The following is an 18473-nucleotide window of genomic DNA, read 5'->3' on the forward strand; positions in this document are numbered from 1 at the left end:
ATCCTGCTTTCAACAGAAAATAGAGTTTCATGTTAATGATCTTTCAAATACAATACATCATATCCATCCTTGCACTGTGGACTACCCAGTTTGCTTAATTTTGTAACATTGTTTATCAAACAAATCACATAATATATACAATACAATAAAATAAAAGGTAAAAGATTAAGGCCTTCATTCAATCTCATTCCACACAACCCCGGCGCCACAAACTGACACATTAAAGTTATCACAAGTTTCCATACTTATCTGTTAAACCATTAAATCAAGTTACTATTCATATCTTTCCACTTCCCATTTTTCCTTACTAAAGCTGAGCCGTAATCTCTTTAAACTTTATTGGAGTATGTGTTGGGTCTTCGAGGGTGTTTTGGGCACGCCCGTTGCCAATGCCCGGTCTCTCCACATGCATAGCACTTAGCAGTGTTATGCTTTGATCTTATGTTACTTCTCAGAGGGACAGATCTCTGCATATTGTCATTTAAACAATCACGAGCCCAGTGTCCAGTCCTCCCACAGACAAAACAACAGTCCTTTCTCTTGCTGCTTGCTGGCCCCCTCCTGTGACCTTTCTCTGTCCCTCTCCTTTGGTCATCCTGCTGCCATGCATTTGCATAGTAAAGGTTCTGTCGTCTCTGATAAGCGCCCTGCCCTTCTATCCTAATAGCGCTAAGTTGAACCTCCATAAAGTCTGATGTTTCCCAGTTAAGCATAACTGCTTTCAGATGCTTTGAAAGGCGAGGTTCAAGATTATTCACAAAGCACTGAACTTGAAATGGCATGCCCTGTCCCTTTCCTAGTGTATTATTGATATCCCAGACTTTTTCAAATCTCTGTATATATTCTATTACTGATTCTGCTGTATTTTGTTTTAATTGGATGATTTTAGATAAACAAGCATTCCTTTTAATATACCTATCAATAGCGGCCCCTAATCGTGCTATACAAGACTCTCTCGTATCTGTAGGCGTCCAGCTGTCAATACTTGGAATCTCCATGTCTGTCAGCATGTTGTCATATTTATTCAAAAACATTGCAGTAATTACCTGTTGTAAATCGTCCGGAGTGGGATTATAACAATGGCACATAGTTTGCAATTTTGCCATAAATTCTGTGGGATTTTTATCAGGTGACGGGAAACTGTTAACAATGCTATGTAAGTCGGCGGCTGTCCATGGTTTTTGACAGTTTTGTTGTTCATTATCTAAAGTTAATTTGTCTACCTCTTTCCTGCAAGCATCCTCTGGCGTGACCCTACCCCCACTCAGTGGAGTACCTGTCTCCTCCTTTGTCTTGCGAGAGGCCACACGGCTGAGTTTAGCTCCCATTTTCAATACACAAGTGAAACTTTCTCCCTGTTAAACTATTTTTCTCTCTGTTTGTCTGGAATCAGCCCAGTCAACCAAATTTCACACACACAGACACAGTTTGCAAACACCGCTCATTCATGGACAGTCCTCATACACACGTGCACTTATAACGATATGGTATTATCTATCCCAATATAACTCATTATTGTGAGCATTATAAAACTCCGTAAGTTCCCTCTTAATCAAATTTACTCACTATTTTCGGTTCTCTTTAATCCTATACTAATATCTAATGCATCAGGTCCTTATCTAGAGCATAAACATTACAGGCCTCTAAGGTCTCATTCACACACATGTGAACAATTCTGCTTTTGATAAAAAACCCCCGTCTAACGGTCTCGTCTAACGGTACGTTTTAAACGCCTCACCTAGTGAGATTTTATATTTCCATCAGTCTAACTGGAATTTATCTGACGCGTCATACATTCTAAATGCATTGAATTACCATCTAATGGCTTTAATTTATCATCTAATGATTTTAAGTCGACATTGCATTATAAGTAACCTAGTTACGTCAGATTCTAAATCCGTGCAGATTATAAATCTGTCTAGTTAGGTAACCTAGTTACTATAGATTCTAAATCTGTTTAGTTCTAAACTATTTTAATTTCCATCTAATGGTGTTATACTAACATCTAATGTCTCAATTTCCACTCTTCCTCAGGCGATAAATGTGCACAGGCGTTCAGACTTTGTACCCAAGACTGATCATTTCTCAAAATTGATTCAGAACTTTTGTTCGAATTCTGCACAGTGTAGTCTGTCTGCCTCCCTCTGATCTTATCAGGTCGTGCATTTCCCAAAATATCTCCGTCTTCCAAATTAATTAGACTGAAATTACCCCCTAGATATCTTCTTTCACAATCAACCGCAGACTTTTAAAAGCAAATAGGCAACTTACCCTATATTCTCGCTTCTCTGTCTGTCTGTCTCCTCGAAGCAGTGAGCAGGCCCCAAATAGGCCTCCTTTGTCGACTGTGTTTTTCACTGCTCCCAGGCGGCAAACACACTTCACACGTCCCTCCTCCGGACCGGCTTTCGGCACCAACTGTCGTAAGAATTTTCCTACTTACTAAATAACCAACTCTATTTGCTTAAAAGAATCCATGATTTATTATACATGTGCGCACATGGAAGTATCCTTCTACATCTCATATCTCGTAGCTGTAATACTTCCAGTCACAAGGGTGATCACTCTATTTAAAGACACGAAGTAGGAGGAGGTGGAGACTATATTAACATACAAAGGAGGAGTTTACTAAACCACTCCTTCTAGCTTAATTTTGGATTATCTTACGACATGTCCTATACTGCTTCTCTTTCTATATGGTTGAGTGTTGATATGGATGCATTTTAGATTTTATTTGCAGATACTTGATATGTAGTGATATACAAAAAATGCAGATATGTGTGTACTAGTAGGGCTGGGCAATATATCAATATTATATAGATATTGTGATATGAGCATGGGATATGAGACTAAATATTGTTGTAAATTGTGTATATTAACTCATTGAGTGCCAATGACGACTTTAGTCGTCAATTCGGATAGTAACGTTGAGTGCCAATGACGACTAAAGTCGTCAATTGCGTTTTTTTGACGGTGGGACGTGGATCAAAGCCAGATCCAACTCCTGTGAAAGTATGGTGGATGTTGAATGTGTAAAAGCTATTTTAGGGACCCATTAGGTGGCGACAGTGCTCTCCAGATTAGAGAAAGGCGAGGAAAAAAGAGAGAAGAAGTCATGGGGAAACGGAAATCGCATCGATATGCATGAAGCATAACGTTAGCTGTGCCTGTGAACAGCAGTCAATCTGCTGCCACAATTGAGCCCCTCCGTCTCCGCTGCGATAGCCCCTCCATATGATTTAGTTGCCGACACCAGCGTCTTTCTGAAAAGTTACATTATTCTCAGCTGGGAGCCGGCGACAGGCTGTGAAAAAGCGGGGTGCAGCGCACTTTTCAGTGCAGAGCAAACACAGAGCAAATGCAGCAGAGCCCCAGAGACACTCCCACGGAGGAGGAGGAGGGGGTGGGGCACGCAGGGCAGCATACAACCATTGACAGTAAACACAGACCCAGACAGCAGGCTCGATAGACAGAGACAGGCAAACAAGCTAGAATATCTGATGCCCACCAGCAGTAAATCAAGACCAGCAAGAAGGTGTAGGGTCTGCCCACGCAGGGGCCAGCGCTGCTGGTTGCAGCTAAAAAATATTATTTGGCCAAACAAAATTCCTTTGTTTTCACTGTTTTATTGAAGGAAATTATTTTTGAGGTGTCATTACATCAGAAAATATTAGCTTCAGAGTCAATGATGTGCTTGAAATGCTTCATTTCACAAAAGGCTGAATATCTCAGATTCTAAATTGAAACGTGTGTTTTTGCTGAAATCAACCTATCTTCTCCGGCTGATAACTAAAGAACGGAAAATTATATCAATAAACTTTTTTTTGCAGATGATAGAAGAGAGTCTCATCGTTCTTTGTGCGTGTTCGGTGTTTACATAGTAATATCACACAATATTCTGTGGGCCTCGAGAAATCACTGAAAACGCTCTGAAACTCTGGCACTGGGAGCGTCCGTTCTCCAAAAGTGGCTGGCACTCAATGAGTTAATATTGTGATATGCCATGCTTGTATTTTACTTGTTTTAACCCATTTCAGACGGGATGACGTTCGCGTCATTCTCCCTTTAAAGACGGGATGCCGTTCGCGTCAATATACCTTTGAAGACGGGATGACGTCTACGTCAATTTGTAGTTTAGCTGTAGTTTTTCGCCTATTTCCGGTCTCTAGGCAAATGAAATCATTCAGAAAACACACGTGGGGTCTCGCAATGCATTCTGGGATTGTTTTGGGAAGGAAAAGTTTTTTTTTTCTTCACTTTGAGCGGATCTGTAGAGCCATGGAGGAAGAAAATAATATTAGCGAAGGAAGCGATTTTGAAGACGCGGAATATTCCGAACATTCCACCGTTGATGAAGAGTTAAATGATGACCCAGTTACAGACCCCGATTGGCAGCCCTTGGACAGAGATCAGTGGGTCAGAACTATGTTTCAGGATGACGATGACGAGGAGTCTGACGAAGATGACCAATTCGAAGGCTTCCATGGAAACTGGGTAACGGAGCAGCGCTGTTACCGTCCTGTGCCGGTCAAAGCGTTCAAAAGGGTGCCCGGGGTGAAAAGCGGTGTTGGCTTACAAGCCGATTCCACACCTCTATTTTCTTTCGAGAAAATTTACACGGAGGAAATGTGGGACCGTCTTGTCACGGAGACGAACCGATATGCCGACCAGAGACGCACAATTCCCCCAGCCAAAAAAGCAGCCAAGTGGACCCCGGTAACAGTGAAAGAAATGAAAACATTCATTGGGCTGTGTCTCGCCATGGGGATAATGAAACTTCCCGTCCGAAGAGAGTACTGGCGGCTATCCAAAAACATCTTCAAAACCAACTTCGGCCAGAATATGTCCCGGGACCGATTTGACGCCATTTGGAGGTAGGCTAAGAACAATAATATTATCCTTGTTATTATAACCATTGCGTGATATAGATGCGCCCCATTGAATAGGATGCGCTATATAAATAATAGTAGTTTGATAGATAAAATGTAACATTAGTACCATTGTTATGATGCCCTAAGGGAAATGAAATATATTGCAAATGTATTAGAGGTGTAGTGGGAGTATTGCCATTGTAGCGAGCTTATACACTGGGGTAAGAAACCCCTGCTGGGCTCGGCTGCTACACCTATTGTGTGTGGGCAAACACCTAGTAGGCCTATTGTTATTCAATTGTCAGGAATGTGGAGAGAATGCGCTTCACTCTTTGCACCAAGACAGACACTGCACTTAGACAGACCCTGTAACCCTCAAGTGTAACTAACCTATATAATGATATAGCCTACAATTTTTCATTTCATCCAAGATGTGTCTACTTGTATATAATATACAATACAATATACAATATTGTATACAATATACAAGACATTATATTGTTTATAATATATTGTAATATGTGTCTAATTACCCCCCCTCCCCTACCCCCCCTCTTCCATCCTCCCCTCTCTCACCTCTTCAGATACCTTCACCTCCAAGATAACAACGCACGAGGCGACCCAGCTGATAAGCTCTGGAAACTGCGCTGGTACCTGGACTTCCTGAACCAGCGCTTCCAGGACCTCTATGAGGTCAACGGCACAGTCAGCATTGACGAATCAATGATCAAGTTCAAAGGCAGGCTTGGCTTCCGGCAATACCTGCCAATGAAGGTACTGCTGATTGATTGATCAAATTGTCTCACCTCTATTTTGCCTATGTAACCTGCATCTTTTGGTAATGTGTGAAATAAACATTCATTCATTCATTCATTCCAGCCAACCAAATGGGGCGTGAAGGTTTGGGTGATGGCGGAGAGCTCAACAGGCTACGTTCCGCACTTCAAAGTAAGGAAAAAAATCAGCACACCAAGAATATGCAAATATGTATTCTGTAATGTGTTGTTATTTGAGTGACCTTTCAAGCACCCAAGGCCCTTCCTCAGACTTGTGTTTCTTCTTGCAAACTCCCCAGGTGTACACAGGACGTGAAGCGGCGCCGCAGACGGGCCTGGCACAGCGCGTGGTGCTGGACCTCGCCAAGCCATACAATGGCACCTTCCTGTCCATTTATATGGACAACTTCTACACCAGTGTAGAACTCCTCCAGGAGATGAACGGCCTTTTCCTGTACGGCTGTGGCACCCTTCGGGCCAATAGGAAGGGGCTGCCGAAGGACCACAGCCTGACAAAGAGGGCTGCGCTGGGGAAGCACGAGTTCCGGGTGGCACAGCAGGATGACCTCACCTTCTGCGTGTGGCAAGACACAAAGACGGTGATGGTCTTGTCCAATCACCATGACCCCAGCGCAACAGGGACTGTAAGGCGGAGGAGAGATGAGACCCACCGGGCTGATGTGGTAGTGCCCGCTTGCCTGGCGGACTACCAGAGCCACATGAAAGGTTTGTTTTACAGATTTATGTTTTATAAACAAAAATTAAAATACTGTAAGCTTATATTCACTGAGGTCATTTGAGTGAAAATGTACGTATGTAAACAGAGTTCCATGTGTGTTCCAGGTGTGGATCTCCTCGACCAGATGATTGGATACTATGGTTTCGATCATCGGTCGAAGAAATGGTGGCGGCGTGTGTTCTTCTGGGGCCTGTCTGTGTCGTGCTACAACGCCTACGTTGCAGCCAGGTCTGTTGGAGGAAGGCACAAACATTACAAGGACTGGCTGGAGACCTTGCTGGAGGAGCTCATCACACCGGTGACAAGGAGGGCCCCTCCTGTGATCCCTCCTCCTTCTCCTCCTCCTCCTCTGTCCCCAGCTTCCAGACCAGCCTCTCCATTTGGCTCTCCTTCCACTCCAGAGAGCAGGGGAGCCTCCCCAGCACCAAGCACATCGAGCAGGGCAGCCTCCCCAGCACCCAGCACGTCAGGAGAAGCCACAGGTCCCCCAATGCACGACTTCGGGAAGGTGTTTGAGAAGCGGAAGCTCTGCAGGGAGTGCCAGTTGTTGCTGGACAAAAAAGATGTAGTAGGCAGTGGGCTAACTGTGTATGGCTGCATACAGTGTGACCTGCCTGTCCACATTGAGTGTTTTGGAAAACACTACAGACATTTTTTGTAAGTGTTTGCTAAACACTAGCTGACACTTTAGACACTTGCCCCTTTGATGGTAAATGGACTGCATTTTTTTTTATGGTTGCAAGGGGACACAAGGGGGCAGTGTGGAGCACATTTTTGATTTTATTTGAGTGGTTTGGAGTGATTTGTTGCTTGTTTTTTCATACGTTTTTTAGTTTTTTAAAATTTTTCTGTGTTTACAGCAATATTTGACAATGCTATTGAATTGTCATACCAATAAACACCTTTTACAAGGAAAGCCACATGTGTCAGCTCTCAAATGCCTTTTAAAGTGTGTTTTTATCTTCTACAGAGGCTGAGATATCACTATTTTAGTAGGCGTTGACATTTCTATGAAAAGTTCAGGATTTGGGGGTCTATTATCAAATCGGACTTAGGTTTTAGAGGCTATTTTTTAGGCGAAAATAGGCTGAAATGGGTTAAAGGCTGTATTACTGTAAAGTGATGTCGTTTTCTGAACTTATTTGCCATTACCTACTTAGTCATTATATCCATGTTACGGATGATTATTTATCAAAAATCTCATATTTTGTGAAAGCACCAAGTTACAACTGAACATTTAGTCCACTTCGTAGAAAATACAGAGATATAGGCCCCTATCGTTGCATCGGCGCAGTTTCTAGGCCGAGCGGCAGGCGCAGATCAAAGCAGTGGGCGTGGAAAGGCGCACTTGATATCGTCGTGCTGGCGCTAGATGCAGCCCAAAGCATTACAACCACGCCTTTTAGGCGTAAAATTATGCACCGTCATGCTCATTGGATAAGTGCAATAAACGAATCGCACGCTTGCCTTTTTAGCTCCAATTCCAGTGATCCCGCAAAACCAGATGAAAGCCAAATGCTCTGCCCCCCCCCCCCCCTCCCTTCATCCAGCCTGTCTGTCTGCATTATAGGCTATTATTCCATATTATTATGCTCCTCAAACCAATCCAACTGCAGTTTCAATACTGCAAGCATGTAAATACGCTACACTATAGCAAGATTAAAGTGAAAATAATGTTCTATGCATCAGCTAGAAAAATATAGCCTATTAGATTGGTGAAAGTTTGTCCAGAAAGATATCATTTTCTCTCGCCTGCTGCAGGAAGGATGATGCACATAAATATACCCTACATTATGTCAAGTCATTGCATAAATGTGTTTTTATTGTAAAACTAAATGTGAAATAGGGCCAAGTTATTGGAGGGACATCACATTAGAAGCGCGTTCCGAAGCGCGTTCCGCTGTTACTTCTCTAAATCACGTTAACTCGACAAGGGGTATATATATGCCCAGGAGGACATATATGTTTCACATAGGGTGGTGTTTTCATTTCGAGGTTTTATTTGGTCCAATATTGAAATGTTGACAATGGCAGGCTGTGTTACCATTACACATTAATTTAGAACTACCTTTTATATCTATTTTGGCTCATTTGGTGGCTATTTAGTAGCGAAATGAAGAAACACAATGCATGCTGGGAACTCAGAGAGAGAGAGAGAGAAGGGTGACAGAGAAGAAGCAGTGAAGGCAAAGAATAGGCCTGCTTTTCAAAAGCGCAAAGCGCTAAATGTAGGCCAGCTCCCAAGATATAACTAGGCTGGTATTTAGCGCCGACACGCCCACTTTGGGACTGCGCCACGCCCATTCGGCCTAAAGCGCATTTGGCAGCCTAAAGCCTATTGCTATCTTGCCGAAACAGGCGCAAGGCACGTTTTTTTGCGGTTAAGGCCCGTAATAGCGCCGATGGCCTGTGGGAGAATAGAGCCCATATTGTCTTGCCATTCAGCCTAAAAATACCTTTTTTGGTCCATATTGCCCAGCCCTACAGTATGTGGCCTAGTGTGTTATTTTGTCTTGTTTATTTGTTTGTATTGCTGAATTCTAAAAGGCATTGCTGTTCTTTTATTTTGTGTGTTGTAGCAGGAAGAGTCTTAGGAGATGAAAGTGGTGAGAAGATGACAGACAATGGATGAGATGCCACCATGGGATGTCAGCACGCCACCACTAAACTGTTCTCGGTAACACTTTACAATACTGTAACACAAAAATTGGGTAGTTACTGAGGAACGAGTCAGGAACGAACCATTAGTTCATGATTAGTTCATGAATAGTTAATAGGTAGTTCCTTAATGGTAGTTACTTAAGAATTGACCATTAGTTACCATGTTAACGAACCAGTAAGTAATGATTACTTAATTTTTTTTTCTTTCGCTAGTTCATGAGTAGTTAATGGGTAGTTCCTTAATTACCCGTAATGGTAGTTCCTTAAAGATCCTTAATGGTAGTTACTTAAGAACTGACCATTAGTTACCATGTTAACAAACCAGTAAGTAATGATTACTTCCTTAATTTTTTCCGCTAGTTCATGAGTAGTTAAGAACAGACTATTAGTTACCATAGTTGTTAGTAGGGAATTAATCATTAGTTCATGATGATTGCAGGCCACAAGTTGAGTATCACTGGTATAGGCTCTACCAACTGTCACAATTCAGCAGAAAGAAAGTTATGAAAGTAAGTTATCCTTTATTTATCCCCTAGGGGAAATTCATTCTCTGCATTTGACCCATCCTCTACTAGGAACCTTCCTAGAACTAGGAGCAGTGGGCAGCCACTGTGCAGCGCCCGGGGAGCAGTCTGGATAGCTCAGTTGGCAGAGAGTCAAACTAATAATCTTGCGATCTTGGGGTCAAGGGTTCAAACCTCACCTGGAACAACTCTTGTATTTATGTGTTATAGGTAGGGTGATGGTAACTAATGGTAAGATAATCATGAAGTAATGATGCATTTCCTAGTAACAACTAAGTATGAAGCCCTGCTTTACTTGAGGGGGCACAAACATGGTAACTAATGGTAAAGTAATCATGAACTAATGATGAATTCCCTAGTAACAACTAAGCATGAAGCCCTGCTTTACTTGAGCGGGCACAAACATGGTAACTAATGGTAAAGTAATCATGAACTAATGATGAATTCCCTAGTAACAATTAAGTATGATGGCCTGCTTTACTTGAGGGGGCACAAACATGGTAACTAATGGTTAAGTAATCATGAACTAATGATTCATTCCCTAGTAACAACTATGGTAACTAATAGTCTGTTCTTAAAGTGTAACTTACCCCCAAAACACTTTTTTTCAGCTTTTAACCAATATATATGACTTTGGGGGTGGTGTGTGAAGAATTCTGGTCAAAATTTCCACATTTGAGACCAAACTGTTACCATTGTACCATTTGTATCATTTTCAGCAGCATAAGTTCCCTCTATGGGTTGAACACTGCTTTTTTTGTGTCCTCAAATGAATGGGATATTTGGTACATCGTGACGTCACGGTGGGTTTAGCACGCGCCCCACTCACGTGGCGCGAGCCCTTTAAGAGCAATGCATCCATGGGTAATGCCTACTGTGACTAATGTTAGCCGCTAGTTAGTTATGTTACATGGCAGTAAAACGCCACTAAATGACCAAATTGATAGAACTTTTAACCATTTCGGGTAACTCTGTTTCCATACGGATCACCAGCGTTAGTTTGTTGTTTATAACGTGGCTATATTCATAACGTTTTCTATCTCGGATGCATTATTTCGAATCCCACATAGGTTACGCCTGGCGCAACCTATGTGGGTTTCAGGATAAAACAGTCTCGAGCCACTAACGTCATCTTTAGAGCACAATATTCCTGGAATGCAAGTTTAACTAAACAGTTATGTCCTCTGCATTCTACATAAAATTAAGATATTACGGGTTGTTTTATTTTGTATGTTACATACTTATTGGCCAAGATATGTTAGTTTATGGGGGAGGAATTCTGCCAGGTAAGGAGGGGAGTGTGGGCGGCCATCTTGCCTGCGGGGTTTTCGGATCGAGTGAAGTGCCGTTTTGCAGGAAATCTGGGGGGTAACTACACATTAACTACTTATGAACTAGCAGGGATTTTTATTTTTTAAGGAAGTAATCATTACTTACTGGTTCGTTAACATGGTAACTAATGGTCAGTTCTTAATCATTACTTACTGGTTTGTTAACATGGTAACTAATGGTGAGTTCTTAATCATTACTTACTGGTTCGTTAACATGGTAACTAATGGTCAGTTCTAGTAACTACCATTAAGGATCTTTAAGGAACTACCATTAAGGGTCATCAGTAGCCTAATCATTATTTACTGGTCCGTTAACATGGTAACTAATGGTCAGTTCTTAAGTAACTACCATTAAGAAACTACCTATTAACTATTCATGAACTAATCATTAACTATTCATGAACTAATGGTTAGTTCCTGACTAGTTCCTCAATAACGACCCATTTTTTGTTACAGTATTGTAAAGTGTTACCCTGTTCTCTAGTCCCAAGAGGATAACCTCAGGCAGTGTTGGAGGAGCCTGCTGCTGCGACCATAGCTGAAGCCTCTCCAGGTGTGGTGTCCTATATTGCTTCTCTTGCTACATGGTTGAGTGTTGAGATGCATTTTAGTGTAGTGATATTTAAAAAAAAATCTGATGTTTGTGTAGGCCTAGGCGATGAGATGTCCTCAAGTCAGCTACAAGGAGCCGACCATCAACAGGTGAGGACCTCTACACTATAAATCCTAACCCTCATTTTGATTATTGAACATTATAGCGTTTTTCACACTACACTTAGCAGGGGTTTAAGTGAGTCTCTTAGCTCCGGGGTTAAGGGAGCTGTTAGCCCCAGGATAAGAAAGCTTTCACACTTGCACAATCCCGGAACATTCCAAAGTGGGTTAAACCCGACTTCAGCCTGGGGCTAGCTGGCCCTGCTCTGGTGCAGGGTTAACCCTGGCTTATAAAAGTTGCCAGTGTGAGATGGGGCCATTTGCTGTATGTATCTGGCAGCACTGGTTCCAACGGCCCTCAGCTCTACTAACCCTGGGCTAGTAGGACTGCAGTGTGACTGTGTGAATCACATAGCCCTGGGTTTAGGTTCATCTGGGTTAACAAATGTCTGTGTGAAAAGGGGCTAAATTAGCGTAGGGCAAAAATAGCCCTATTCTTAGCCCAGGGCTAAGATAGCGCTATTCTTAGCCCAGGGCTAAGAGCATGCAGTGTGAAAAGCCCCAATGTAACCAACAGAGTACCGTAATTTCCGCACTATAAGGCGCACCAGAGTATAAGCCGCAGCAGCAAAATTGCCAGTTTGTTACATAGATAAGCCGCACCGGACTATAAGCCGCGGGTGTTTTATTGTGTTTTAATGTTTAATTACCATATCGTCGGTGTCGGGCCAGGACCTCGAATGTCACTTTTTTCACTTTTTTACTTTTTCTCATAAATCAGTGGCACTAGGCACCCCCCACCCCTCTGTGTGTGTTTTACAAATTTTAACCAATAGAAAAGCATTAAAACGATCTTGTGAGTAATTCTCGTAACGCCATTGGCCCTCAAACTGTCCATCAAACCTCGAAACTCCACCCCCTCCTCCTGTCTCCAGGCAGAAAATCACCCGCAAAGACCGCAGGATTCGCAGGATTCGCAGATTCCCAGCTGGCACAGGTTTTTTTTTACTTCGTCTGAGGTAAATTGATCAATAAAATGTTTTCAAACTGCAAACTCATTAAACTATGCAGTGTACCTATCGTTATGTCTGATGGTAACACTATAAATCGAAGTGGTTGTTGATAGTGGGACAAAGGGCTAACATAGCGCGGCTAACATGCTATCGCGGCTAACGAGCAATGCTGTTTCTGGAGAGAAAAGCTCAATCATCGTCACAATAAACATTTAAACTATGCAGTCAGTCAGTGTACCTATCCTTTTGTCTGATGGCAACATTGTGATTATAAATCGAAGTGGTTGGTTGTTGACAGTAATGCTAGAAAAGCTAGCTAATGTTACAAACGTTAGCGCTCCATGTTAGCTAGCTTTTTCTAGCCTGAGAAATGTTGAATCATCGTCATATCACTACGTTAGCTTCTAACATTAGATCAATCATTCGCTCAATCTTTACTTCATGAAAGGTGATAGAACAGTCACTTGAAATTCTCTTGAAACTGTGATGATAAATGTAGTCTCAACAGCAAAGAAATTGCTTGCTCTCTGAGTCTAGATACAAACTGGTCAAATTAATGTTATCATGTTAGCCTATTGTTCACTTGAGCTGTCGCTATTTAAGACTGTCATCATCAGATGTATGTAATTCATAATTACTAATCTAGTTAGCTAGATAACTTTTTGCTTCAACATGATGCTATAACCTGTTGATGCAAACTAATCTGTTATGACCCGGTTTGTTTGTTTTTGCAGTAGAAATGTCTCTGTCGCTGGAAGAGATGTGCCAGCTGGTCAATGTGAAGTATTCACAGGCAATAAGGGCAGTTAGTGTAGTTGCATCTGACAGCACATCTGAAGAGGAAGTAGGCAGCTCCTGCCATCCCACAGGCTCAGAGGATGATGGGGCAGCAGTGGAGCAAGGAGAGAGAGAGGAGTTTGAAGCGGACACAGGTAGGGTGAATTGTGTTAATCAGGAATTGATATTACAATGGTTAATGAGTGGATACACATTTCACAGACACACACTTAATCATGTTTTTGTTTTGTTTTTGTTCCCTCCCCCCCTCCACAGCAGCTCTCACAGTGGATAATATGAGGGAAAAAGTCTGGAGCAGCGCTGACAATTTAAATACCTTTAATTTTTTTATACATTTTAATAGGTGCAGAGTATCAGACGTATATTATCAGACTTTTAGTCTGATACTTTGTCTGATGCACTTAATGAAGGGATTTAATTGTCCGAGCTGCTCAAGATTTTCTCCTTTTTTATTGATGCTACCTTCCTGTTTCTGTGATGCACCGGACCTGCCTACTAATATAGCTGAAGTGCGGTGGGACTCTCTCTCTACTGGATAATACGAGGGATCAGTGTTGGTAAACAAACGGCTTACTGGGGGTAACTTTATAATGGGACCTTATGGAGCCAGCCCTGAGCGACAGTTACACAACATACATGATACATCAGACTCTTGAGCTACTTCTGCTCTCACTCAGAATGTCAAAATATAAGCGATGTGATGTATACTTTTTGAGATATTGACGTTTGTTTGGCACAACTCATACTAGTTAACTGCTGCAGGGTTCCACATTTCCGGGTGGTTTTTGATTATGATGGAAAAACTGATGTTTTTGTTGTTGTTTCCACAGCAGAAGAAGGAGGCAGCTCATCTCAACCCAGGAAAGAATCAGAGGATGAGGGGACAGTGGAGCATGCGAGGAGAGAGAGTGCAGAGAGCGAGGATTCGGAGGCGGACACAGGTAGGGTGAATGTGTTACTGTAATCAGGAATTGATATTACAATGTTTCATGAGTGGATAGACACATTTCACAGTAGACACACACACACACACACTTTTTTTTAAATCTCCACAGCAGCTGTCACAGTGCATAATACAGACACACACTGATGTTTTTGTTGTTGTTTCCACAGCAGAAGAAGGAGGCAGCTCATCTCATCCCAGCACAGAGTCAGAAGATGAGGGGACAGTGGAGCATGCGAGGAGAGAGAGTGCAGAGAGCGAGGATTTGGAAGCGGACACAGGTAGGGTGAATGTGTTACTGTAATCAGGAATTGATATTACAATGTTTCATGAGTGGATAGACACATTTCACAGAAGACACACACACACACACACACACACTTTTTTTTTTAAATCTCCACAGCAGCTGTCACAGTGCATAATACAGACACACACTGATGTTTTCGTTGTTTCCACAGCAGAAGAAGGAGGCAGCTCATCTCAACCCAGGAAAGAATCAGAGGATGAGGGGACAGTGGAGCATGCGAGGAGAGAGAGTGCAGAGAGCGAGGATTTGGAGGCGGACACAGGTAGGGTGAATGTGTTACTGTAATCAGGAATTGATATTACAATGTTTCATGAGTGGATAGACACATTTCACAGAAGACACACACACACACACATTTTTTTTTAAATCTCCACAGCAGCTGTCACAGTGGATAATACAGACACACACTGATTTTTTCGTTGTTTCCACAGCAGAAGAAGGAGGCAGCTCTTATCATCCCAGCACAGAGTCAGAAGATGAGGGGACAGAGGAGCATGAGGGTGGAGAGAGCGAGGAGTTGGATGCGGACACAGGTAGGGTGAATGTAATACTGTAATCAGGAATTGATATTACAATGTTTCATGAGTGGATAGACACATTTCACAGAAGACACACACACATTCTTTTTTTTTTATCTCCACACTGATCTCCACACACACTGATGTTTTCTTTGTTGTTTCCACAGCAGAAGGAGGAGGCAGCTCTTATCATCCCAGCACAGAGTCAGAGGATGAGGGGACAGAGGAGCATGCGAGGAGAGAGAGTGGAGACGGTGAGGAGTTGGACGTGGACACAGGGTGAATGTGTTACTGTAATCAGGAATTGATATTACAATGTATGAGTATTAATGGGTGGATATACACATTTCACAGCAGACACAAGCACACTTTTTTTTACACCAGCAGTCACAGTGGATAACACACACACACACACACACACACACACACACACACACACACACACACGCTAATGATTGTTGTTGTTGTTGTTGCTGTTTAAGATTCCCACAATGGTGCTGAGGGTGACACAGTTGGAGGAAGAAAGCGGAAAAATCCAAATAATTGGAAGAAGTCTGTGCAGAAAAAGAGAAGAATGATGGGACAGCCATACCTTGGGATGAGGAAGCAGGAAGAGGTAACCAGGGAGCACCGGGTGATGGGACCAAGATGCCAGTCAGCTGGACATGCAAAGTCCTCCCTGATACACTGCAGTGAGATTGGAGAGGCTGCAAGGGAGAAGATTTTCAAAGACTTTTGGGAGAACATGAACTGGGAAGAGAAGAGGATGTATGTCCGTGGTTTGGTAGATGTCGTGCCAGTACAGAGGAGAAGGGGGTCTGAAAATTCAAGACGGTCATCTACCAATCTTTTCTTTTTAAAAGTCGATGGGCAGAGAAGGAGGGTGTGTAAGAATCTGTTTTTGGCAACGCTGGGAATAAGAGAATGGTGTGCCCTTAACTGGGTGAAAGACAGAGACAAAACACAGAAGACGGCAGCATTGTGTCACAGAGGTGAGGCTCATGAGTTCATCAAGAGTTTTCTGAAGGATCTCCCTAAGGTGCCCTCCCACTACTGCAGGGCAGATACATCAAAGGAGTACCTGGAGCCTGTCTTCCAGTCCATGAGTGATCTGCATAGAGTGTACCAGCGTGCTGCTGAGGAGAAGGGGCTGACAGCATTATCTAGGCAGGTGTTCTCAGAAGAATTTAAGCGGCAGAACCTGGGTCTTTACCATCCAAAGAAAGACCAATGTGACACATGCTGCTCCTTCAAGGCTGGCAACTTGCCAGATGATGAGTGGCAGGACCACTTAATTAAAAAGGAAGAGGCCCGTGCTGCTAAAGGATAAGACAAAACTGACATGACTGACAGACCATGGTTGTCTGCATGGATCTGCAAGCCCTCCTCCTCTGCCCCAGATTGAAAGCATCAGCTCTATACTACAAGACCAAACTCGCTGTGCACAACTTCACAGTTTACAACATGTCTACACACAACGCCACGTGCTATGTCTGGCATGAAGGAGAGGGAGGTCTGTCCGCCAGTGAGTTTGCATCCTGTATCACAGATTTCCTCTCCGAGCATAAAGAGTACGAGGAGTACATTTTGTGGAGTGATGGTTGTGGGTACCAAAACCGCAATTCGGTGCTCAGCAACGCTCTCCTCAAGTTCTCCACAGAGATGAAGAAGGTAGTCACCCAGAAGTTCCTGGAGAAGGGGCACATGCAGATGGAGTGTGACTCAGTGCACAGTGTCATCGAGAGGCGTCTGAAAAACCAGGAAATCTATGTCCCAGCTGAATACGTTGCACTGATGAAGAATGCGCGGTCCAAGCCCAACCCGTATGAAGTCAAATACGTCGACCACACCTTCTTCCAAAACTTCAGCAAACTGAGACTCTGCAAATCCATCCGCCCAGGGAGCGTACGCGGTGACCCCACTGTCCATGATATCAGAGCCATCAGGTAACTATCAAACTAAAACCATGTCCCTCTCACCAATCCAGGTCAAAAGTCATGTTGTTGCACATTTACTTGATTGTTTTATAAAGTTATACTTTGTATTGTATGTTAATGGTTTCATGATGCTGTGTAAATGGTGTCATTCAAACTCAGTCAACCTTTGTCTTTTTGTATGTCTTTTTTTGTTATTAGGTACAACATCAATGGAACAATGGATTTCAAGACCCAGCACTCAGATAACTGGACTCCACTGCCGAAACACCAGCTCCGACACACCCCCTCAGACATGCCGACAGTCACACCACTCTACACAGAGCGCCAGAAGATCAAGGAGATGAAGTACAGACACCTCCAAGAGCTCAAGGAGGTCATCCCACAAGACTTCCACAGCTTCTACGACAACCTAAAACACTAGGTAGGTACTGCATGTACCCAAATACACAAAGTGATAGACTTGTTAATAAATTGTTGATTATTGATAAATTGTTGTGGATAGATAGAATAAGCTTACCTGATATAGCTGTAAAAAAAAATGGAGCGGGGGAGTAAACTTTCCCTCAGCTTAAAAACATGATATTAGACCTGAAATACTTTGTATAAACTATGGTCGTTTGTCGTATTGACTCTTTTCCCTCCGTCTTTCTGTCTGCCCAGAGCACCGTCGCAGGGGGGAGGTGGTCAACGCTGCTCAAGGAGATTGGTGCAGAGGACGGCGCCAGCGCTATTTATTTTATTTATTTATTTATATTTATATTTTGTATAATCAGACCAGGAGACCCAGTAAAAATGTCTGCGGGTACGAGGCCGGTGTGTGTGTGTGTGTGTGTGTGTGTGTGTGTGTGTGTGTGTGTGTGTGTGTGTGTGTTTTCAGTGAGTGGGAGTTTATCTTCATATTTGTGTTTTGTAAGATTATAATTTGTTTTGTATCAGTCTGGACTTCAGTCAGTGGGTGCGAGTACTTGCACTTACTTGCACAACGCCTTCAGCCAATCCGTGTTACCAAATCAACTCAGAAGAACAGTGAAAGTCTTTTCTGGGGCATTACTCTTGTTCTTGTTTAATTGTTATTGAGTCTATTTCTGCAATTACTGCCCTTATGGCTGTTTACTCTACTAATGTTAACTTTACCACTTGTTGCTTAAGGAAATGACATTACGGTTTTGCCAGTGGCAGCACTGATTGGCCCGGTTATGCCCTCAACTACGACACAGTCACTGATTTGTCAGGTTACATTCTAATTTAATTTATTAATTTTAATTTAATTACTGATTCAAGACAGCAGGTGCCATTAAGCTGGCTACGGAAGAGGCATATATACACATATATGTAGTAAACATACATGTAGTATATGTTCATATAAGTATTCGACATATATCCACATATATATCCAGGATA

General features: G+C 42.7%; 1 protein-coding gene and 1 long non-coding RNA gene across 2 annotated transcripts; both read left to right on the plus strand.

Annotated features, from left to right (window-relative positions):
* Nucleotides 1-4425: 4425 nt before the first annotated feature.
* Nucleotides 4426-7172, plus strand: LOC310784796 (uncharacterized protein; the record flags this gene model as incomplete). The annotated part of the gene is made up of 3 exons (XM_083645844.1): nt 4426-4716; nt 6082-6373; nt 6491-7172. The coding sequence occupies 3 exons, from the start codon at nt 4426-4428 to the stop codon at nt 7045-7047; spliced, it is 1140 nt and encodes a 379-aa protein (XP_083501970.1). The 3' UTR covers nt 7048-7172.
* A 7871-nt stretch (nt 7173-15043) lies between these two features.
* On the plus strand, nt 15044-15712 carry LOC310785206. Its single transcript, XR_014553150.1, has 3 exons — nt 15044-15150; nt 15303-15389; nt 15618-15712. It is a non-coding gene; the product is annotated as an uncharacterized lncRNA (long non-coding RNA).
* Nucleotides 15713-18473: the final 2761 nt, after the last annotated feature.

This window comes from Poromitra crassiceps, assembly GCF_964638095.1.
Source record: "Poromitra crassiceps genome assembly, chromosome: 11".
Lineage (NCBI taxonomy): Eukaryota > Metazoa > Chordata > Actinopteri > Beryciformes > Melamphaidae > Poromitra > Poromitra crassiceps.